Genomic DNA, 23,620 nt, shown 5'->3' with positions numbered 1-23,620 from the left:
GAAAAAAAAGACGATAGCCTCTTATTTATCGTAGTAGATATCTGTCTGCCAAGGGAGAGCCGCAAGGAGCTCTCCTGGTGCATCTTGGATTCCGTACTTCCTGAACCTCCTTCACACCTGCTCAATCTCATTTAAACATGATAAGAAAACAAAACAAGAACCTCACAGCTCTCAATATATTTCCCTCTCAGCAATTTTCAAACTTTTTCATCTCCTAGCACACAAACTAATTACTAAAATTCTGCAGCACACCAAAAAATGTTATATCCTTTGCTGATCTGACAACAACAAAAAAATAGGTATAATTTTGATTCATTCACAACAGATGGCCATTATTGTGTTGGCTGTTGTCATTTTATTTGAAAATCTAAGGGAAAGGAGGTCAGTGCCCTTGACTAGTCAGCTATTGCATGTTTAAAAACTCTTGCAGTACACCAGTGTGCCTCCTGCAAAAACCACACCAGTTGAAAATCCCTGCCCTTTGTGGTTGTAATAATGTTACATTCCTTATCAGCTATTATAAAGAGCAGAAACATGACCTATTTTCTTGAAAAAAAAAAGTGTATTTATTAAAAATATATTACAGTCAACACAGAAGGGGGTGTATCAGTATTTAACTTGTCTGAAACATTACTTTCTCAGATAAAACATTCCATCTCCGTTTTCAGTGGCCAATTTAGCATTTCCATTTTCGTGACGAAATGCAGGCACAACAAAATAGCAAAAAATAAGTCAGCATGCTATTTTGTTCCCTGCTGCACTGGGCATGTGATGCTGGGGTTTGTTTGGCCACAAGTTGCAATTTCGTTGTGCTCTGGGAGCCCAGCTGGGGAAAACTGCCCGTCTCCTAGCTTCTTATTATGGATTCTCCTTGAGGTCAGAAAGTAGCCAAGCGTTACCGCGGCCCCCCGGGACTGATGTGACACGGTACCACGTGGGGAGAGTTAAGAACCGCTTGTCGGGTGCCGCTAAATGGTAGTAGGGGTGGGCGCCGGTTTAGTCCCGGAAAAGGCAGGGTTAGGGTTCTAACTGGGAGCGTGCAGGAAGGTGACTTGCGGAAAGTGGTTATCCACCTGGCAACCCGTTTGGTTAGGTTTGGCGGCAGCTGCAGTGACCTAGGGCCGAGGGCGCGCGGAAAGCACCCCCCGCCCCCCCAGCCATCTGGCCGAGCCTCAGAGCCCTACGCTTGCAACGCCGGCGCGGGCTCTCCCTTCTTGGCCACGCGCTTTCCCCACCCCCATCCACGCGCGTGCCCCGCCCTCTCCTGAGCGCGTTTCCCCCGCCCGCGCACACGCGCGCTCCGTTTTCCTCCCTCCCGTCCCGCGCGGGTGAGCTTGCTGGCCAAAGCGTGCGGTGGGCGGGGCGCCGCGCTGACGTTGCCCGGGATGCGGGAAGGTTCCTCCGCTGCCGCCGCCGCCGCCGCTGCCGCCTCTGCCTCGCCTGCCACCGGGGTTTGTATGAAAACACCCGGCGGCGGGCGGCGAGGAGTCCGCCGTGCGTCCATAGAGCAGCTGCCTGCTCTGCCTGCGCCGATCCAGGTGGTGTGGCTCTGCCCACTCCCTGCTAGCTCCCCCTTTTAAGCTGGTGAACGCGCCGCCACCGTTCGCGCGTCCGGCCGGCGGATCCTCGGCCGCTGCTTTCCCGCCCGCCCGATGTCCTTCTGCGCTCCTCGGGCCGCGGCGCCTTGGGGGCGGGAGAAACTGGGGGAAGAGCGACTCCGGGCCTGCCGCGGTCTGCGCCCTGGGGCCCTTTCGACCCTCACCCGACAGGTTGTGTAACGCGTGTCTCTGGGTAGGTGGACCGGTTCTTGAGGGAAATCCCTGATGGGCTGGGGCTTTGGCTGTTAAGGAAAATGCTCCATCCCGCTCCTACCTACGAACACCTAGTCGCCCTCCCAACCGCACCCCCAAGGAGGGTCCTCGGGGCTGTCTCCGAGCAAAGGCGGCCCTCGTGCGCTGCCCTTTCTCTAGGACCGCTCGGTGCAGAGAGGAGCCGACGGGGGCGGCGGGTCGGGGGCAGGTGAGCGCCTTGCTTCACCTAGCTGTGCCAAGCTTCTGGGTGGGGTGGGTGTGGCGTGACCTCTGCGAAGACTAGTTTTGCTTCCTTTCAGTGGGTGTTGTGGCCTGAAGTGTGTTCTCTGTTTACAACTTGTCGCCTTGCGGGTTTGAGTTGAACCGGAATCCGATCGCCCAAGATGACTGTGCATAGCTTCCCAATAGCTTTCCTTCCTGACTTGCAGTTCTTAGTTGCAAGTATTCGGTTCAAGGACTCCTGCAGCCCCCACGCAAAGACTTGCTTGTCCCCTCCGCCCCCGTCGTTTAAGCCTGTTAGTACCAGCGTAGATTTGAATCCGTTGGTTTCCTTTCCTGGGCATTACGCGTTTTAGAATGGAGTTTTAATACATCTTAGTGTACTCGATGTGAATGTTGGTAGCTGCAAGCCCGTTTCTCGTTTTCAGAAAGCTGGCTCAAGTGCCTGAAGGTCTAGGACTGCTGATGATCTAATAGGCACTTCTTGATTCCTTATTTTCACTTATTTTTCATGTCCATGTTGTAATCTTTAGGTAAATAGAATCATTACTTTCTTTAACCTGTGCATTCCTCTTCTAAATTGTCTTTTCCTGAGGAAACTAGAAAGTTATTTTTGTAATTGTATTGTGGAATGTTTTCAGTTCAGTCGACCAAAAAAGTAGTCGTTTACTTAAGGCACTTTAAATAAAACATGAGCCAAAAGTTAAAACCAAACCAAACTCTGGCATATCTATAAGGATGTCTTATGTCATTACCGTGAGTCTTGTTCGCTCCTCATTTCTCATCCTTAAGCAGAGTTGTAATATGACCTGTTCAGTTTCCCATTCCACTTTTCTTAAGTTCTACAATGAAGTTTTAAGTTTATTTTTAATGACCGTAGAACTCTGCGTAGAATTGCTTGGGTGCATATCTAAAACTATAGTCTCACTCTAAACTCTGAAATGAATGGGGTACACTGAGAGTTACCCTTGTAATTAGCCAACACTGCAAAAGCTTTTGAAGAAGAAATTATTACTGACTTGGAATGGAGCATTATTCTCGTTAGAACAGTCTAGCTAGAATCCTGTATAATGGTTTCATCTGTTACAATAGCAGGGGAGAAAGAGGTTCAGGACTTGTGAAATTATCCAATCTGTATTCTGCATTTTGGTGTTTAAAAAAATTTCATGGTATTCACCATCCGAAATCTACTCTTCTTGGTTGAAGTCCCTTAGTAACTTGGATATTGAACATCATTTGTAATACATGAGCCTGTCAGAGGATTCTCTGTAAGTTGGGAGCTCCTCTTAGACAATGTGTAGAGTGTGCATGACCTTTAAACTTTATATATTATTGTTGTTACAATGCTTCCATCCTGTAGTGTGGTTACTGAGGGCTTGGGCCTCAGAACCATAGTGACGGGTTTGAATCATGGCTTTGCTTTATTTTCTTTGTGCTTCAGTTTTCATAGCTGCAAAAATGGAATAATAGCTGTTACACCCATAAGATAATTTTGAACATTAAATGAGCTAATACATGCAAACTGGTTAGCTTGGCACATAGTAAGTGCTCAGTAAACGTTACTATTACTGGTTTTCTTCAGTCTTGGAAGGGGTCTAGTAAGTTGAAGAAGGACTTTGGACTGATGGAACATTATTAGAGCAGGTTAATTCCACTAAGACCCTTTCACTTTTTGGGGGGTTCAGTGAGAGCTGAATCTCACTGTCCTGCCTTGGAAGCATGTAATTTAGTTTTAAATACAACAGCTGCACCATGAGTGGGGTCTCCTGAGATGCTGCCTGAAAGCTGCTGAAGTATCCCTGTTTGTCCCTTCTGACAGGACCTTGGATTGTCTCCCTCGTGGTGGTGGCTACCATTTTAACCACCTGTTTTTGAGTATGTGATTGCATTTCTTTGTTCATATGGTCCTATGAAAAAATTATCTATCAAGCTGTTGATGGGTATATATGTTTTTATCTGGTCAATATATTACATATTTTGAGTATATACAAAACACTTTAAGCATTTTTGTTTTGTTTTCTTTGTTAATAATATTACACAGTGAGGTTAGTTTTGATTTGATATTGTCTTTTCAGCTTTCATGTAATTTTCTTAGGAAAGTTTTTTTTTAATTAATGATTTTATGTACTTGTTCTTGGTTTGCAGGGATCTGATAGTAATACTATGTTCTTTAAATTAGATGTTTTAAAATGTATAGTCTCATGACCCTTTACACTCTTAAAAAATTATTGAGCACCTTGAGCTTTTGAGTCTTCTGTTTTCTTAGTTAATGTGCTAAACGTTTGTCAGTTTTGTTAATGTTTTCAAAGAACCAACTTTTGGTTTCATTGCTTTTTTTTCTATTATTTTTCTAATCTCTATTTCATTTACCTCTGCCATAATTTTTTAAAAAACTATTTTTTCCCTTCTGCTAACTTTGGGTTTAGTTCTTCTTTTTATAGTTCCTTAAGTTGTAAAGTTAGGTTGTTTACTTGAGAACTTTCTTCTTTTTCAATGTGTTTATAGCTATAAATTTCCTGATGAGCCCTGCTTTTTCTGCATCCTATAAGTTTTGGTATGTTGTGTTTTTATTTTCATTTGTCTCTTAGGTATTTCTAATTTCCCTTGTGATTTCTACTTTGTTCCATTGGTTAAGAGTATGTTATTTAATTTCTACAAATTTGTGAATTTTCCAGTTTTCCTTCTTTTACTGAATTCTAACTTTATCCTGTTGTGGTTGAGACTTAATCTGTGGCCTGACATATAGTGTATACTTGAGATTGTCCCATGTATACTTGAGAAGAATGTATTTTCTGCTGTTAGGTAGAGTGCTCTACATATGTCTAGTTGGTTTATTGTGTTGTTTAAGGCCTCTGTTTCTTCTTTCTGGTTTTTCCATTCATTATTGAGAATAGAGTATTGAAGCCCCCAACTGTTATTATAGAATTGTCTATTTTTCCCTTTAATTCTGTCAGTTTTGCTTCATATATTTTGATAGTCTGTTACAGGTGTGTGGTGTTTATAGTTGTTATATCTTCTTGCTTTCTTGAACTTTTTATTAACATATAGTATCCTTCTTTGTCTCTTGCAGCATTTTTAAAAATCTAAAGTCTGTTTTGTCTGATATTAGTATAGCCACCTCTGCTGTCTTTTGATTACTATTTGCATGAAATATCTTTTTTTTTTTCTTTAATCCTCACCCGAGGATATGTTTTTTATTGATTTCAGGGGGTGGGGAGAGAGAGATAGACATTGATGTGATAGAGAAACATTGATAAGTTGCCTCCTGTATGCGCCTTGACTGGGAATTGAACCCGCAACCTAGGTATGTGCCCTGACTGGGAATTAAATCTGCAGTCTTTTGGTGTATGGGATGACACTCCAACCAGTCACCTAGCCAGGGCTGCATAGAGTATCTTTTTCCATCCTTTCACTTTCAACCTATTTGTTTCTAAAGTGAGTCTGTGGAGAGCCTATAGTTGGGTCATACCTTAAAAAAAAAAAGAAATCCATTCTTAAAATCTTTGCTTTTAGATTGGAGCATTTAATTTATTTACATTTAAGGTAGTTACTGATAAGGAGGAACTTCTGTCATTTTGCTCTAGGTTTTTTATATGCCTTATGGCTTTCTGAGTTCCTCCTGCTTGTATATTTTGATTCTTATTGGGGATATTAGTGGAAGCTGACTTTGGCTATGGTACTTTCCTTAAAACAAACAAAACTTAAACCATTTTAATGGGTCAGAGTTAGGTTAGAGGCAAAGAAAACGTTTCAAGGTAATAATTTTAATCTCATTTGTCACCTATATAGATTTAGGAATTTTGGCAGTTGTTTAAGTCTAAATATAATTATTTGGAATCTGAATTGGGGTAAGAATTATTTTTTAAATAAACTACTTAAATTGAAATGTATTGGGATTCTACTTCCCCAACAATAAGACCTTAAAACTTTTAGTGTAATTAAAGCCTCACATAGCAGAAGAAACTAGACCTTTCGTAAGTGTCAGAACATCTTTCGTGGAGTAATGTGCAAACTATCCAAACTTGTGTTTTTAATGAGGATGCATGATAAGGAAAGGTAAAAAGTATAATCTTTATAGGTTTACTCTTATCCACATTTTTTGATAAAGTTAATGACAGTAACATATATAAAATAAATTAGCCTGTTTGCAGATTGGGCTAATAATTGGATGTCATATGGATAAGGTAACTACTAGATGAAAATGTCTACTATAATTTAGTAATTTAGAGTAGGTTAATATATACAGACCATGTTCAATGTATATATTTCTTCTAATTTAAATGGTAATAATCTCTATTTGCCTATTGCTGGGAATGTTACTCTTCTTTACTAACAAAACATTTTTTTTTTTTTTTTTACCTCCTTCCCTCAGAGTTTCTCATTTTTTCCTTTAATGATGTTACTAAGGGTTTGGGCATATTCTTTGCATTGTTTTTTATTAAATACTCAGGATTGCATTTTCCATCACATTGACATAGTGGGTGTATGGGAATAATAGTAGCTCCCTTATGTTCTTGAAAAGTGGTTTATTCCTTTCAGATGGTGAAACAATTAGAGAAAGACAACAAAAGATGACGTGTATTCAGTGTAGCTGAGTTTCCCCATGTCCTGTGGCTGAACCACAGATAAATATATATATATATATATATATATTTTAATCTTCACCTGAGGATGTGCTTAGAGAGGGGAAGGGAAGGAGAAAGAGAGAGGGAGAGAAACATTGATGTGAGAAAGGAACATCAATTGGTTGCCTGACCATCACTGGGGACCGAACCACAGCCCAGGCAAGGAACCCACAACCTTTTGGTTTATGGGATGATGCTCCAAGTGAGCCACACTGGCCAGGGCCAGATAGTTTAACTATGGCTTTTCTCTGTCTACACCCATTCCAGCAATAACAATATCTATTATTTAATAGCAAAAGTTATCATTGTTTATTGGAACAATGTTTTTTTTTATTTACTGATTTTTAAAGAGAAGAAGGGAGGCAGGGGAGAGAGAAAGAGAGAAAGAAAAAGAAACATCAGTTTGTTGTTCCACTTATTTATGCATTCATGGTCGATTCTTGTATGTGCCCTGACTGGGGAGTGAACCCACAACCTTGGCATACAAGTGTTGGGACAATGCTCTCGTTACAGAACCAGCTAATGGGTGTCTGACTGCTTACTGCCAACAGGCAAAACTCTGGAGTCAGAGTTTGTTGGAAAGGAAAAGGAATCTTTTATTTGATGAACATACAATTTGAAATAAAAGCAAGTTTCTGTCCCCAAACCCGTATCCCTGTAAACCGAAGAAAATAATCCTGCCACTGACTGTCAGGCCAGGCTGGTCTTAGGCTGCACCTGGAATTCCCTTTCCCTTTAAAAGTATTGTCTTTGGGAGAATGCAGATTGCTGAAGCATGCTTCTGGTCATGGTCTGCTCCAGGCATCCCTTGGAGTGTGTGTGAGCTGCACCTTCCTCAGCTTCTACTTGGTGGTTCAGCCCTTGCTCCCTGTCTCTTCTGTGTCATCCTCCTGGTGCAGTTGTGCTCCTAGCCCCAGGCACCTTCCAGGACCAGCCAGGGTGGCTGCCCACTGCTGCAGTAGATGTGCTGTGGCTCTGTTGTGCAGGCTGGGGGGCTGGCATCAGTCACCCGGCCACATGGCTTCCAGGGTCAGCTGAGACGCAAAGCATCAACCGGCTAAGCACCTTCCCACACATCTATACGGTGGGTCTGAGGTCCTGCTTGGGCTGGAGCAGGTGGAGCAGCAGCATAGCTCTGCTGCTGATGGGGCTCATGCTGGAGGAGTGTGTGTGGGTGGTGGGCAGGCAGCTGCCCTGGCTTTCCATGCAGGGGAGGGGTGCGGGGCTTGCTGCTTGGCCGCACAGCACCCAGGGCCCGCTGGCCTGGGCCTCCACCCCTTCACTTCCGAGTTTGCGTGCCACACTCCAGCCAGGCCCTGGAGGCCCGGGGGGATGGGTTCCAGGAATGTCCCGGGCCACATGGTCTCCTGCTGGCCTGGGAACCCAAGCCCTCAGTGGCTGACTGGACCAGCCAGGGGAGCGGATTGCAAAGTGCCAGGGTAACATACTGTCATGTGCCATCCTTGGTGCTTCCTGACCCCACCCCCATTCCCAGCAGGCAGGGGGGGTCCCCCTTTACAATACCTCCCGTTAACACTCTGAACACTTAAATCTTCCAAGGGCAGATTGATGAATGTCTTGTTCTTCTGCAATTACTTCCTGCTGGCCAAGGACATAATCCTACCCATTCCGTGGTCCAGAGGTCCCTAACAAAAAGAGGTCTGCAGTGGAGGGGAGAGTCTTCACATGAAGGAGAAGGATCTTGCAAGGTCCAGGTCATTTGATTGTCCCTGGAAAGTGGTGTGTACAGTGTCCAGAGGATGGCATTGCTGGACAGGTTGGCAGCCTTGTATTCTGGAAGTGACAACTTTGGCAGGAGGGTTAAAAGGCACAAGCAGGACCACAACTAAATAACAAAGGTAGGGAGTAACTGCAGTGTCGCACATTAAGAAAGAGACTTACTTGGAAGAAGGCGTGCAAGGAGTGTCACACCTGTCTGAAGTCCTTTTGCCCACTATAACTTGTGCTGAGGGGAATTATTCTAGGATTCCCCCCTTTAACACTGTGGACCTTTTCTGTTCAAACCAGTAAGGCAGAAAAGAAAACCAGTTTCAAAATGAAGCCGATAGGCCACCGCATACATCACTATCCCAACCATCTAGTCCAGCGAAACCATAGTCCAGCGATGCAGGTGGGCTTCTTAAGTGGAGCCTATACCATTTCTGAGTCCGCAAAACTGTGTTTTTAGAAGACGTTCAGTTGCTATCATTCCTTTGCTGCAATGATAGCAAGCAGTGACACTTTGACAGATCCTTCATGTCTATAAGTTGAATACCTCTGGTGCTGCCATCAGGTGCTGAGGTAAACTAGTTTAACTTCTAAGTGAAAACCTTGAGAACTGCTATCTGCACTCAAGTCCAGGGTTCACAATTGAGCACTGTGATTTTCCTTAAAACCCGGTTCCCCTCCCTAAGATCACTCACATTATCATCCAAATTCTAGAGCAGCAGTTCTCAACCTGTGGGTTGCGACCCCTTTGGGGGTCGAATGACCCTTTCACAGGGGTCGCCTAAGACCATCGGAAAATACATATTTTTGTGATTAATCACTATGCTTTAATTATGTTCAATTTGTAACAATGAAAATACATCCTGCATATCAGATATTTACATTATGATTCATAACAGTAGCAAAATTACAGTTAAGAAGTAGCAACAAATATAATTTTATGGTTGGGGTCACCACAACATGAGGAACTGTATTAAAGGGTCGCGGCATTAGGAAGGTTGAGAACCACTGTTCTAGAGGGATCAGGTAGGGAGAAAATACAAAGCAAAAAGGAAAATCCTTGTCCTTCCAATAGCTACCAAAATTTTATCTCTGTGCCTTGTATCTTTTGTTACTTTACTTTCCAACTTAATGTGAAGTTTTAACCCTTAGGAACCTCAGTTTCTTTTTAAAACAAACAAAACAGAAATTCAAAGCAAAGAAAGAGTTTCAGAAAAAGGGATGGGGATACTGGAACTAGCCTTAGAATCTTGTCTTACACCAGCCGGTCCCACCAACCAGTCCCACAGATGACCTCTTCTAGGTCCAAATGGCCCAAAGCCTCGAATGGCAGAGACATTCTCTCACACCAACCAGTACTGCAGATGACCCTGATGGGGTCCAAATGGCACAAAGCCCAAATGGCAGAGACAGTGGATTCCCAGTAAACAAAACAGCTAAGTACCTCCTAGTTCCCACAAAATCAGAAGGCAAGCAAAGAATAACTGTACCCAAGAACTGAGGTCGCTCTCATTTCAAGTTAAAACTCTCACAACTTCATATACTGATTCAGAAATAACCATAACTCACTTTCAATCCTTGTTCTTTTGAACAATGGAAAGGACCATACCCTAACTTAAGCAGCCAAAAGTCTCTAGATTTGCAAAGATATAAATAAAGGAACACGATCCCTTTGCATTGGGGCATGCTGTCTTCTTCCAAAAGAGAATTTCAAATCTCCGTCCAGAGTGGAGGTCCAGCTTTCCTTTACAACATCAGCCTCAGCAGCAGGGTTTAAATGCTCCTCAGGTGGTGCTCATTTTGTGTGTGGTGGCTCCAAGGCTTAATTCCCGTGAGTTTTAGAGGACAGAGTGTTGTCAATAGGATGTCATAGGGACCAGTCCATTGCTCGGAGAGCTGCTGTTCATGGCCTTGAGTCTTCCATGTCTTTACTAAGACTCAGTCCCCCAGCTGGAATGGGTGCGAAAGCTAGTCAGATGGGTAGGTGGACCTGCAATGAGCAAACTTTTGCAGAGTGGTTAGTATTTGCCCTAAATGTTGTACATTCTGCTTAATTTTTGTCTTGTGTCCCAAATCTAAGGGGGGGGGGCATTCCTGAAACAGATTTGGAAGGATCTCCCATAAACTATTTGAAAAGGGCTTAACTTAAGCCCACTTTGGGGTGCCACCCTAATTTGGAGCAAGGCAATGGGGAGTGCCTAGTCCCATTTCAAATGTGTTTCCTGGCATATTTTTGCCAGGGTCTTCTTTACTGTGTGGTTTGCTTTCTCAGTCTTTTCTGTACCTTGTGGCCTCCAAGATACTTGTAATTTCCATTGTTTTTGTAGTGCCTGTCCAACCTTCTGGGAGATCTCTGAAGTGAATGATGGTCCACTGTTGCTCTGAATGCTGTGAGGAAGTCCAGACCTGGGAATTATTTCTTTAAGTAGAAGTTTAACTACTTCAATGGCCTTCTTAGTTCGGATATGCCTCTACCTATCCAGAAAAAGTTGTCTACAAAAACTAACAAAAATTTGAAATTCCCTCTGATTTTAGGCATCTGTGTATAGTGTTCTTGCCAGTCCTCAAATGGGCATAACCCTTTATATTGTCCTCCTTTTTTCTCTGGGGTGTGTTATGTCTTAGGATTGTTTTTGGCACACAGTTCAGGCTTGGGTAATCCTCTGAACAATCCTTTGCAAATGAAGGTCCTTCAAATGTGGCCTAATGAAGTCCATCAAAGCATCCCTTCCATAATGGGTCCCATCATGTAGGTGTTTGAGGATGGGATACACTAGAGCCTCGGGGAATAAGATCATACCATGGGTGTTGATCTTCCATATGGAATTGGGATCAGTGTTAGGGGCTGTTCTTCATCTTGCTCTGTATACTTGGGTTTAAATTTTGACAAATCTAAGCAGGGTATCAAAGTCCCTAGGCATGGTGGCCCTCTGGCTGCTTGTCTTGTCTGCTTTAGCCTTGCCCTGGGTGGCCCTGATGGGTCTTCGGGGGGGAGATCCATCCTTTGTCATATAGGGGTGGGGCCATTGGCTCTCTGGGCCCTATCTCAGGGGTAGCTAGCAGTAGGGGTGGCAATGGGGGTTCCCCCTGCTACTAACGCTGTGTCCCCTGGGTTCAGGGACTTAATGAGACTTATTTCCTCATTCTCCTTTTCTTCCTGTGTCTTACTATCAGGAAGAGGTTTCAAGGCCCCTTCCCTTTTCTGCACCATCAAGTGGACCTCTGTCTCTGGTGAAATCCTATTATGCAACGATATAAATGCCTTGACATAACAGATTTCATCCCATTTGTGTAACTTGGCAATACTGTTCCAATTGTATCATGTAATGGTACAGTAATCTGGGGAACAATCCATGGGCCACCTTTTCTCATGATCCAAAACATACATAGGCCACACAGTATTACAATAATATACCAATACTTGGACATTAATAATGGCTGTATGTACTCCAGTTCACTAAAATTCTACCCAGTGGGCTCCCTCCAGGAACCAACACAGAACAGCCTCTGCCAGCCCAGATACACAGCAGGCCCAACCCCTATGACCAATACTTTTCTTGAGCAAGTGTGTACAAAATTGCTTGCTTTTCCTTATGTATGGGCTAGCCTGAGGAAGCTGATTTTGCTGTATGGTATTCTGCTAAATCAAATTCCCACATATACTTCTAGTGCATGCCATCTTTAAATATATAAAAGCCAGCTCATACAGACCCCTTTTCCAATGTAAGGTAATGCGTACTGTGGATTTAGATTGTTAATGCATCTTAAAAAAACAACAACTTCTGTTGGATAAATAACTCAGAATACATCTCCCAAAGACCCAGGTGGGTCAGTAGTTTTGTTTTTGTGCAAAAGTACGTAGTATTTTATCTTAGGATGTAGGCATTGAGGTACAGAGCATATAAATCCCAAACCCTAATTTAGAAATGGTTGAATTATAAAAGTTCCTGCAGATACTTAAGCTTTTTTCTTTTGAAACAGCTTTGCTGAGATATAACTTACCATACAATTTTACCATTTAAAGTGTGCAAATCATTGACTTTTTAGTATTCACGGAGTTGTGCAATGATTACCACAATTAATTTTGGAACATTTTTATTACCTCGAAAAGAAAGCGCATACTCCTTTAGCCTCTCCTCCCACTCCCATCTCCCCTAGTCCTGGGTAATCAGTAATCTGTCTCTAGATTACTTATTCTGGATATTTCATATAAATAGAATCATACAATGATATTGTCTTTGATGACTGGCTTTTTTCACTTAATGTAATATTTTCTTTTGTGTGTGTGTGTGTGTGTGTTATTTTTAAAATTGTTAACATGATATTTTCAAGTTTCACCTAGGTGGCACATTTTAGTACTTTGTTTCTTTTTATCACTGAATAATAGTCCATTATATGGATATATCACATTTTATTTATCCATTGTTGGAAATTTGAGTGTCCACTTTTTTTGTTATTATGAATAGTACTGCTATGAATATTTGTGTACAAGTTTTTGTGTGGATATAGGTTTTCATTTTTATGGGTATATACCTAGGAATGGAATACCTGAGTCATGTGGACACTTTATATTTAGCCTTTTGAGCTACTGTTAGGCTGTTTCTTTTTTAGCTCTGCTATTTTACATTTCCGTCAGCAAAGTATGAGGATCTAGTTTCTTCACATTCTTGCTAACACTTATTATCTTAATTGTTTATTATTTAGTATAGCCACTTTACTAGGTGTGAAGTGTTATCTCATTGTAGACTAAGTTTTTAAATAGTGGTTAGGCATAACAGGAATGATTATAGTCTGAGATGCAATTAATATTACAATTAAAGTATTTACTAGACTGACATAGGACTGTAACTCTTAACTCTGGCTATGCATGATTAGTATCACTTCCTAATTAAAAAAAAATGATGTCAGAGATTTATCTAATTTCTGAGGATATTGTACACCCCCCCCCCCCCCAATTCTTTATTGAAAAAGAAAAGAGTGGAGATTCAGTTATAGAGAACAGAATCTACTTCAGATGCCTTAAACATAGAGGGTTTACTTACCATAGGGTACTAAATATTAGCTTTGAGAATTGTTGGGATATATATCAATCCGGTCCATTCAGGAGATACAGAGCACACAGTAATTTAACAGGGAAAGATTTATATAAAGAATTATTGACTATAACAGGGGATTGAAGCAATGAGGGATTTACCAGTAAGAAGTAAAGTTAACTCTAAAGAATATAGGAATAGCTGATATAAAGAGTAGTTAGTACTCCCAAAGCTGAGAAAGAGTCGATCGCCCTCCCCCACTGAGGTCTGGACCTTGTTGGAAAAGGGCAAGGTTAAGGCAAGTAGCTGTGGGTGGCAGATTTACTGAATAGCTACCCTCTAGGGTGCCTGGGAAAAATGTTCATGGGGAGGTGTCTCACCAGAGTCCCTGTGCTGCAAAGCTGCCTGGCCTTCTTTTGGAGAAGCTGCATGTGCTGCAGAGGCCTGTCGCTGGAGAAGCCGCCCTTGTTGCAGGAGTGGGTCCTGGAGGAGCCTTGTCTACTACAGCCACTGGAACTAGAAACAATTCTTTCGCCTGCAATGTCTTTCCCGTGCCCTCTTGACAAAGCTTAATATTGTGCCAGCTGGCAAAGAAATGAATATTTTAAGAGCATATGAGGTGCATCCAGAAAGTGTTTAGCCAGGCACTATGAAAAATAGAGACTTATTGAAGAAGATGCAAGAACAAGAAACATTGTACATAGGACAATGACACCTCAGTTTCCTTCAAAGTAGGCACCTTGGGACCTCACACAGTTCTCCCAATTACCATCTGCTGCCCCATTATAGTTTCCTGAATCTCATCAATGGTCTGAAATCTCTTCCCTTTCAAAGGTGATTTTAGTTTTGGGAAAGGCTGGAAGTCGCAGGGCACCAAATCTGGTCTGTAGCGGGGCTGAGTCCCCTGGGAGATTTGATGTTTCACCAAAAAACTGCATGAGACGTGAGGGTGGGCACGTTGTTGTGATGAAGCTGCCAGTCACCAGTTGCCCGTAGCTGCGGCAAGTTTAGATATAATAATTGGTCTTAAAACCTCCCAGTCAGTGCATTATCCAGGTAGGGGTCTTCTGTCCTAAATAGTATGAAATGGGTCCTACCTGACACTGGTCAGATGAGATTGACAGCCATTTGTTATTAGTCATGTGGACTCACAGCCTGGGAGAGGAAGATGCTGTGTACCACGTGGGGGTGGCACCTGGGCATAGAGTGAACCAGCCACAGGGTCTGTGGGAGGCAGGCTTTGTAGTAACAAAAGGATGAACTAACCCTCCCACCCCTTTACTATGAGGGTTTGTGATTAGTTTGTTTGACTGATTCTGAGAACTGGCAGGGAAATGAAACTAGTTCAGTTTTGGACTGAAGGGAGTACAACTGGTTTGGCTGATAGTGGAACGAGCCGGCCGAGGAGCCGTTCCCAGTGGATGGGGCACATATGGAAGAGTGGGAGGACTCTCATTAGGCCTTCGAGGCCCTGGGAAGCTCAAAGCTGTCAGGGCAGTATTTGGAAGTATTCAGTCTTAAAATAAAGTACTTTAGTAATGATTGCTAATGCTTTTCTGATAGAGAATGATAATTTTTCTGTGCATCTAATTATTTTGGCCATCTAATTAGCTCGTTCTTTTGTGTGGATCTGCATCCCCACACAGGATATAAAGTCTGATGTGAGCTAGTTGTGCAGATAGAAAAAATAGGTTTTGCTTTTCTTAAATTTACCACTTTATTTTTACTTTATTCAAGTAGGCCTAGGAACCTTAACACAGATTTTTGCCATGCAAGATATTAATAAAGTATGACCTGTATATATGGTATGTGCAAGGGTATTTTTATTTATTTAAAGCAAATAAAAAAGACTTTAATCAACAGGTAATTAACTCAGTTTACCATTCTGGAAACTAAGCGCCTTTTCATGAATTTTAAAGACTCAAATGGTAAAGGTAATAAGTTTCTGTTAAATAACTGGCTATAGTTCTTTTTTGTTTTTTGTTTTAAAGATAGGCTTGATAGACTTAGTTTAAATAAATATTTTAAGCTTTTTGGTAATTTTTATTGTGGTAAAGTATATCATAAAAGTTGCCATCTAAACCATTTTAAACTTATGATTCAGTGGCATTAATTATTCACAATGTTGTGCAACCATCACCACTATTTCCAAAATTTTTCATAGTCTCAAACAGATACTCTGTGATTACCATTAAGCAATGACTACCCATTCCCCCCTACCTCCAACCTTTGGTAACCTTTAATCTACTTTTTATGTCTATGAATTTGCCTATTGTGGAAGCAAAGCATACAATATATATTTTTTCTTTCTTTGTTTGTTTCTGGCTTATTTCAGTTAGCATGATGTTTTCAAGGTTAATTCATGTAGCATGTATCTGAACATTCTTTTCTTCCTTTTTAAAATATTTTATTTATTTTTAGAGAGAGGGGAAGGGAGGGAGAAAGAGAGGGAGAGAAACATCAATGTGTGAGAGTATCATCAACTGGTTGCCTCTCATATGCGCCCCACTGGGGAATTGAACCTGAAACCCAAGGCAAGTGTCCTAACCCAGAATCGAACTGGCAACCTTTTGCTTTGTGGGATGACACCCAACCAACTGAGCCACACTGATCAGGGCAGAACAATTACTTTTTATGGTGGGATAATATTCCATTGTATCTGTATATCACATTTTGTCCATTCATCTGTTAGTGGACACTGGATTGTTTCTGCTTTTTAGCTGTTGTAAATAATGCTGCTATGAGGGTTGACATACAATGATACGTTTGAGTTCCTGATTTCAGTTATTTTGGGTATGTATCTAGGAGTACAATTGTTTGATCATATAGAAATTCTATAGTTAGCTTTTTGAGGAACTGCCAAACTGTTTTCCACCTTGGTTGTAACATTTTACATTCCCACCAGCAGCATATGAGGGTTCTGGTTTATCTCCATTCTCGACAACACTTGTAATTTTCCACTTTTTTGATTAAGGACATCATAGATATGAATAATATTGTGATTTTGATTTGCATTTCCCTAATGACTAGTGATGTTGAACATCTTTTCATGTGCTTATTGGCTGTTTGTACATCTGCTTTGGAGAAATGTTTATTCAAGTCTGTTGTCCATTTTTAAATTGGGTTGTCTTTAGATTGTTGAGTTGTAGGAGTTCTGTATATATTCTGGATATTAAACCCTTATCAGATATATGATTTGCAAGAATTTTCTCTCATTCTGTAGGTTGTCTTTACTTTCTTGATAATGTCCATTGAAGGATGAAAGTTTTAAATTTTGAAGTCCAATTTATCTTTTTTTCCTTGTATTGCTTTGCTTTTGTTGTAATAACTGAGAAACCATTGCCAAACCCAGTGTCATGCAGATTTAGCCCCATGTTTTCTTCTGAGTTTTAGTGCTGATTTTTAGGTTGTTGACTCATTTTGAGTTAATTTTTATATGAGGTGTGAGTAGGGGTCCAACTTCATTTCTTTATTTATGGAAATCCAGTTGTCTCAGCAAAGAAGAGTCTGTTCTTTCGTAATTGAATGTAGTTGGCACCCATGTCAAAATCCATTGGCCGTAGATATATTGTTTATTTCTAGACTTCAGTTCTGTTTCATTCATATATTTGTCTGTCAGTACCACTTGAAGTTGATTTTTATTAATGTTATTTACAATATGAAAATTATTGAGACTGTTAAGTAACAAAGTTACAAAAATCATAAGCCAAAATAATAGCTTAAGACATAAGACATAATTTATATGATAATTTGAAAAATTAAAAAAAAAAAGATTTTTAGAGAGGGGGAAAAGAGAGAGAGAGGAAGAATGGTTTGTTGTTCCACTTATTTATGTATTCATTGGTTGATTCTTTCATGTGCCTTGACTGGGGATTGAACCCACAACCTTGGTGTATTGGGATAACACTCCAACCAACTGAGCTACCCAGCCAGGGTCCAGCATAACTGTATTTCTTTACTGCCTACTTTAATCCAGCCCCAGGAGAGAGAGGAGAGAAATGCCTGTGTTAAACTATTATTTTATTGTGAGCTGGAAGTTTGAATCATTTCTAAACTGTTGAAATAGAAATGATGAAGTGCCCACCATTAATCTTTGCAACTCAAATTTACCATGAACTTTTCATGTGATATACTACTAATGTAGTTTTAGAGAAAGTCACACCGCTCAACAAGAAGTAACTTCCCTTCCATTTATGGCAACAATAGCACTTTTGAAAACACATAGGATCCCTCTCCCTGCCCCGTATATACAGTAAGTCTTAATTAATTTGGATATTGGGAAAGTTATTTTGACTTTCTAGTCATTTTTTAAAAAAAAGTCAGTTGAACGAAAGAATAGAAAATTAAAAAATTCTTACAACTTTAAAAACAGACCATGTAATTTTTATACATAATCCAAAATATGTTTCCTCTTTTATAATTGAGTTAATAAGAAATATTAAAAAAGCATGTTTTGTTGAAGTAAAAGGTCTTTGTTTTTGAAGAAAAACATCCAGAATACCTATATCTTCTAATACCTATGTCTGCTCTTTAGCATGTTTGTTTTCTTTTAAATATACAGCATTACTAAATATTGCTAAGTATGTGATTAACTTGTTGAATTGGTGGTAGTCTTTTTTTCTTACTTTTGAGTGACGCCTCAAGATTCTGCTTCAATAAACATTGATATATGAAGGTAAAAGATATCCAGGGTTTTTTGTTTTTTTGGGGGGGGTGGGGGTGGGTAGGTGAAGAGTTGCAAAATAAATTAAAAAATTATCAAGTTTTGTGAATCAAGATTTAAGGGTTTAAAATGTATGGTATGTGCTTTGTAAAGATGAACCCTGCATTGATTGAATATGCATTAGGTACATTAAATGAGATGATGTTAATAGGTTTTTACTCTGTTTGAACAGTTATTAATTTAAAAGTGTTCTCATATAGAAATAATCATACATAGTTACCAGTATTTGCCACTATGTGAATAGTGGATAATAAGTACACTAATACCAGGGTGCTGTGGTTGGTTTGAGTATTTTAGAAAGTAGTATTAGAACAGGAAGGATGATTTTTGTCTCCAAAGAAATCTTAACACTAGATCATAAATTGTATTATGTTAGGTTTTGACATTTTTGTAGCGCCAGGATTTTGCTAACATTTACTGGTTGATTTTAGGTAATAGTCACATCCTATACATTGAAGTGACTTGCCAGAAGCACATAGAACTCAAACATTCTTCTTTGGTTTCCAGAGTTGTATGGCTTTTATGACATCTAAGGTATAGAAAACAGAATTATGTTTTAATTAACTTTTTTTTTTAGGTTATCTGCAATGGTGAAATAAAGTAACTCAAGATGAGCAAGATAAAAGGGGTATCAGAGAAAAGGTACTGTAATTTTAAATACCAGTATATAGAAATTACAGAAATAATACATGAAGCAGTTATTTGAAACTCGTTACTTAAAAATATTATTTATGTTTAAATAATAGTATATTATACAGTTGACCTTTTGAACAACATGGATTTGAACTGAGTGGGCCCACTTATATACTGATTTTTTTTTTCCTTAAATACCTGTACTGTTTTCGTTCCACAGTTGAGTTTTTGTGGATGTGGAGGGCTGTCTATATACACTGATCCATGCCATTTTACATTGGGGACTTGAGCATCTGCAGATTTTATTATTGGCCAGGGGCGGGGGATGGGCTGCCTGGAACCAATCTTCCATGGATACCAAGGGACAGCCAAGTTTTGGGGGAGTCAAAAGTTATACATAAATTTTCAATTGCACAGTGGGGGGTGTTGGCACTGTAACCCTTGCATTGTTCAGGGGTCAATGGTATTTCTATTGCTTTATTAATATTTAACTTTTCAGTTACAGCTTGAGTCAGCAATCCATGATCTGTGGACCAAATCTGGTCTGCCTCTTGTTTTTACATGGCCTGGGAACTAAGAATTGTTTATACATTTCTAAATGGTTGGGAAAATAAAAAAGAGTAATACGTTTTGGCCCACGAATATTATAAGAAATACAAATTTCAGTGTACATAAATAAAGTTGGATTGAACATGCTCATTCATTTATATGTTGTCTGGTCACTTTTGTACTTCATTCGCAAAGTTGAGTAGTTGTGGCAGGACAGGTAAGACTGCATGGCCCTACATTATCCGGTCCTTTACAGAAAAAGTTTAACTGACCCCTGACTTAAAGCATCACCTCTACTGTGGACTTTCTTCCTTTTTAACAAATCTGGAGGGGTGGATGGAATATTGATACTCGCTGAGTTTAGACAAGGTTGTAATTGGATGGATTACATTGGCAGATTTAAAGATCATGTGAATGAGTGGTGCTTTAAATCAAATAAGCATGTCTTGTAAGATAGAACAAGCAGAATTTTTCTCTATACCTCATTCACCATCATCATGGTCATGCCCTAAATGTTATCACCAGCAAAATTCTCATTTCTAAGTACAATTCAGAACTTTTATTCTCCAGCAGCAGTCTCATCTGTCTAGCTCACTTGCACACATGTCTTATTGCAAGGGTTCTGCTTTGTCTAGAGCTCTAATCTAGTGACTTATTTTTTTCTTATTTATCTCCTTTTACCCAGTGTAGAATTATTGTCTATTATTATACTGTTGCAAATATGTGAAACGTCTTATCTCACTGTGTGTGAGTGTGAGTGTGTGTGTGTGTGTGTGTGTGTGTGTGTATTATACCCACTAGACAAAGTCCTTTCTTTGGGTAAATCTTTGTTGAACAGTTGAATGGTGTTGGAAGATGAACTGACTTGGCAGATATCACTAAAAATTATTGATTAGAGATGTGAACTGAGCCCAACAATCTTATTACTGTGGTTCTCTCGAAAGTTCATTTTCCCAATTTTTGTAATGACCATTTTATACTTTATTTCTTTTTTTAAAAAGATTTTAATTTATTTTTATAGAGATGGGAAGGGAGGGAGACCTGGCCTGCAACCCAGGTGTGTGCCCTGGAACTGGATCTGTAACTCTGGTTCTCAGGCCAGCGCCCAATCCATTGAGCTCTACCAGCCAGGGCTATACTTTGTTTTATACCCTTTGAACCTTTGAAATCTTCATATATGTCAATATATACACTCAGCAAATGGTCATCTCTCATGACATTTAGATATAATCTATTATCCTCATATTACTTTATAAGATATTTTTATTGAATTTATTGGGGTGACATTGGTTAATAAAATTATATAGCTTTCAAGTGTACAATTCTATAATACATCATCTGTGTATTGTATGTTCACCATATCTTCATATTTCTTATACCAAATTTACATGCTTCCCTTTATTTGATTGCATCCTCTGCTTACCCTCCTGTTATTTATTCCAATAGAGCTTGTCTCTTTTCTTGTCAAAGGCTAATACTGTAATCTTTGTTCTAGATTTCACCTCCTTCCTTCCTTCTCAAGGTCTTTTAATTACTATTTATTTGTTTGTCTTGAATCTTTAACTCCTTCATTTCTTACCATTTAAAAATGATCTGGGGTTTCCAATGTTTATAGACTCTGTTCTTCAGTTACTACTCAATTTATATGATTCCCTTAAAAGCCAAAAAATTTGGAAGTCCATAAATGCAATCTACATCTCATTTCAGCCTCTTTAACCACTCTTGTGTAGTGTCTGTCTCATTCACTGTACCACAGTACTTATTAAAGCCATGTATAATTTTTCTAAACAACTTTATTGAGGTATAATTATCGTACAACAAATAATACATAGAGAGTACAGTTTGATAAGTTTGACCTGTGAAACCATCCCCTCAATCAAAATACTGAACATATTCATCATTTGTTTTCTGGTGCCCTTTTGTAATCCTTCCTTCCTGCCCCATCCCTCACTCTAGGCAATCACTGATCTACTTCCTGTCACTACAGATTTATTTGTGTTTCTAGAACTTTATATAAATGGAATTATACAGTATGTATTTTTGGGAGGTAGGAGTGCGTGACTATCTTCTTTTACCTAGCATAGTTATTTTGAGATTTATCTTTTGTAATGTGTATCAATTGTAATCATACTTTTAAAAATTACTAAGTAGTATTTCCTTGGATAGATATATTACAATTTCTTTATTCATATTTTGGACATTTGAGTTGTTTCCAGTTTTTGGCTATTGCACACATAAGGCTATTAGGAGCATTTGTGTACTAGTATTTATGTGACGTTATGCTTTTTTTTCTCTCAGTCAAATACCAAGGATTAGAATGAATAATATAGTAGATCTGTGTTTCTTTTTAGGAAACTGCCAACATCCTAATAAACTGCCAAAGACATTATATCTTACACTCCTTCCAGCGGTATATGAAAATTCTAGTTTTTTATATTCTCACCAACACTTGGTATGGTTGTTCTTTTTAAATCGTTAAATTTTTATGGTTATTCTTTTAAAATTTTAGACATTCTAGTTGGGGTGTACTGGTATTTCATTCTGCTTTTAGCTTGCAGTTCCATAATTACTAATGATGTTGAGCATCTTTTTATGCACTTATTTGCTTTCAGCATATCTTATTTGGTGAAGTATCTTTCTGAATCTTTCTCCCATTTTTAAAATTGAAGTATTTATTTTTTTATTATTGAGTTTTAGAAGTTTTTTGTATATTATATATGTAATTCCTTTAATAGTTTTGCAGATATTTTCTCCCGCTCTTGTCTTTTCATATTTTAAAGTGTCTTTTAAAGTTCATAAGTTTTTAAGTTAGGTGATGTCCATTTTGTTTATTTGTTCTTTTATGGATAATGCTTTTAGATTTATACCTAAGAAATACATGCATAACCCATGTTTACCAAGGTTTTCTTCTAGAAGTTTTATAGTTTTAACATTTAGGTCTGTGCTCCATTCTGAGTTATGCTTTATATATGGTGTGAGGTATGGATAGAAGTTCTTTCTGACATATGTATATCTAGTTGTTTCAGTACCATTTTTGGAATGACTATCTTTTCCATTTTTGGAATGGCCTTGGGACCTTTGTCAAAAATCAGTTTTCCGTGTATGTATGGGTCTGTTTTTGAACCGTTTTGTTCCATTGATCTAGCTATCTGTCTTACTGACAGTACCTCACTGCCTGGATAGCTGTAGTTTTATAATGCGCTTCAAAATTGTGTTGGTCTGGAGGCTGCTGTAGGACAGGAGTGGTAAGATTGCAGTCCCTGCTCTTGCCAGTGTGGTGAGAGTAGCATCAGGTATCTTACAGCCCCTGAATATTCTGGCGTCTTCAGCCTATCGAAACTGTGCCAAGAATGCCTGTCTTAGGTCAGCACTGTCTACCCGACAGTTCTGTCATATTCAGACTTCAGGTGTTTCCTCTGCTCCCAGGCTTATTACATCAGTCAGAAACACGACATGTGGGCGCATGGCAATGATCCTAGTTAGAGTGGCCCCCTTGCTTCCAAATGTCCTGAAGCTACCAGTCAGAACTGTGACATACTTCAGCTCACAAAAAGGCAAGAGAAAGATTGTGAAAGCTGTCGTCTATAGGTTTCTTCGACTTCACTCTGGCCTTTGGGTGAGGAGGAAGGCTGGTTATAAGAAAAAATTATGGAAGAAGACTGCTGCAAGAAAAAGACGCCTGAGGGAATTTGTGTTCTGCAATAAAACCCAGAGTAAACTCTTAGATAAAATGACGACATCTTTCTGGAAGAGGCAAAACTGGTGCGCTGATTATCCTTATCAGAAGTATCATGATCGGACAAACCTGAAAGTGTAGATCAGAAGTTTTATGATTTCCCAGTTATTGAATATATATCTTTGTATATATGTCTTTGCAAAAATGAGTAAGTATAGATGGAAGGAGACTTGACTTTGGGTGGTAAACACACAATACAATATACAGATGATGTATTGTAGAATGGTATACCTGGAACCTATATAATTTTATTAACCAATGTCATGCCAATAAATTCAAGTAAAAAAAGAACCTAAAAAAAAAATTGTGTTGATCCACCAACTTTGTTCTTTATTTTTGAAGTTTGCCCTGTTTTCGGTTCCTTTGCATTTCCATAGGACATTTGTATCAGTTTGACAATTTCTACACAGTAGCCTGCTGGGATTTTGGTTAGGATTGCCTTGCTTCTCTAGATAAGTATGGGGCCAGTTGACATTTTAATATTGAGTCTTCTTATCCCTGAACATAGTATATCTCTTTAATTTATGATCTTCTTTAACTTCTTCCAGCAGTACTTTGTAGTT

At 39.5% G+C, this 23,620-nt stretch overlaps 1 protein-coding gene and 1 pseudogene across 3 annotated transcripts in view; both read left to right on the top strand.

The window, feature by feature from the left end:
• Positions 1-1,474: 1,474 nt before the first annotated feature.
• Positions 1,475-23,620, top strand: part of AGTPBP1 (ATP/GTP binding carboxypeptidase 1) — a 121,622-nt gene continuing 99,476 nt past the window's right edge. For 2 of the 3 annotated variants that reach the window (XM_090274235.1, XM_090274237.1), the window contains exons 1-2: positions 1,596-1,791; positions 18,717-18,781. In XM_090274235.1, coding sequence (XP_090130361.1) covers positions 18,750-18,781 — 32 coding nt within the window. In that variant the 5' untranslated portion in view covers positions 1,596-1,791; positions 18,717-18,749. Of the gene's footprint in view, positions 1,539-1,595; positions 1,792-18,716; positions 18,782-23,620 lie in introns of those variants that run through there. The other variant, XM_090274236.1, reaches the window with a different exon arrangement.
• Positions 21,354-23,235, top strand: LOC150013261 (large ribosomal subunit protein bL35m pseudogene; annotated as a pseudogene).

This window comes from Furipterus horrens, unplaced genomic scaffold, assembly GCF_987537825.1.
Source record: "Furipterus horrens unplaced genomic scaffold, mFurHor1.1.pri manual_scaffold_4, whole genome shotgun sequence".
NCBI lineage: Eukaryota > Metazoa > Chordata > Mammalia > Chiroptera > Furipteridae > Furipterus > Furipterus horrens.
The sequence above is the reverse complement of the archived record's forward strand: the minus strand, read 5'-3'. Positions and strand labels throughout refer to the sequence as shown.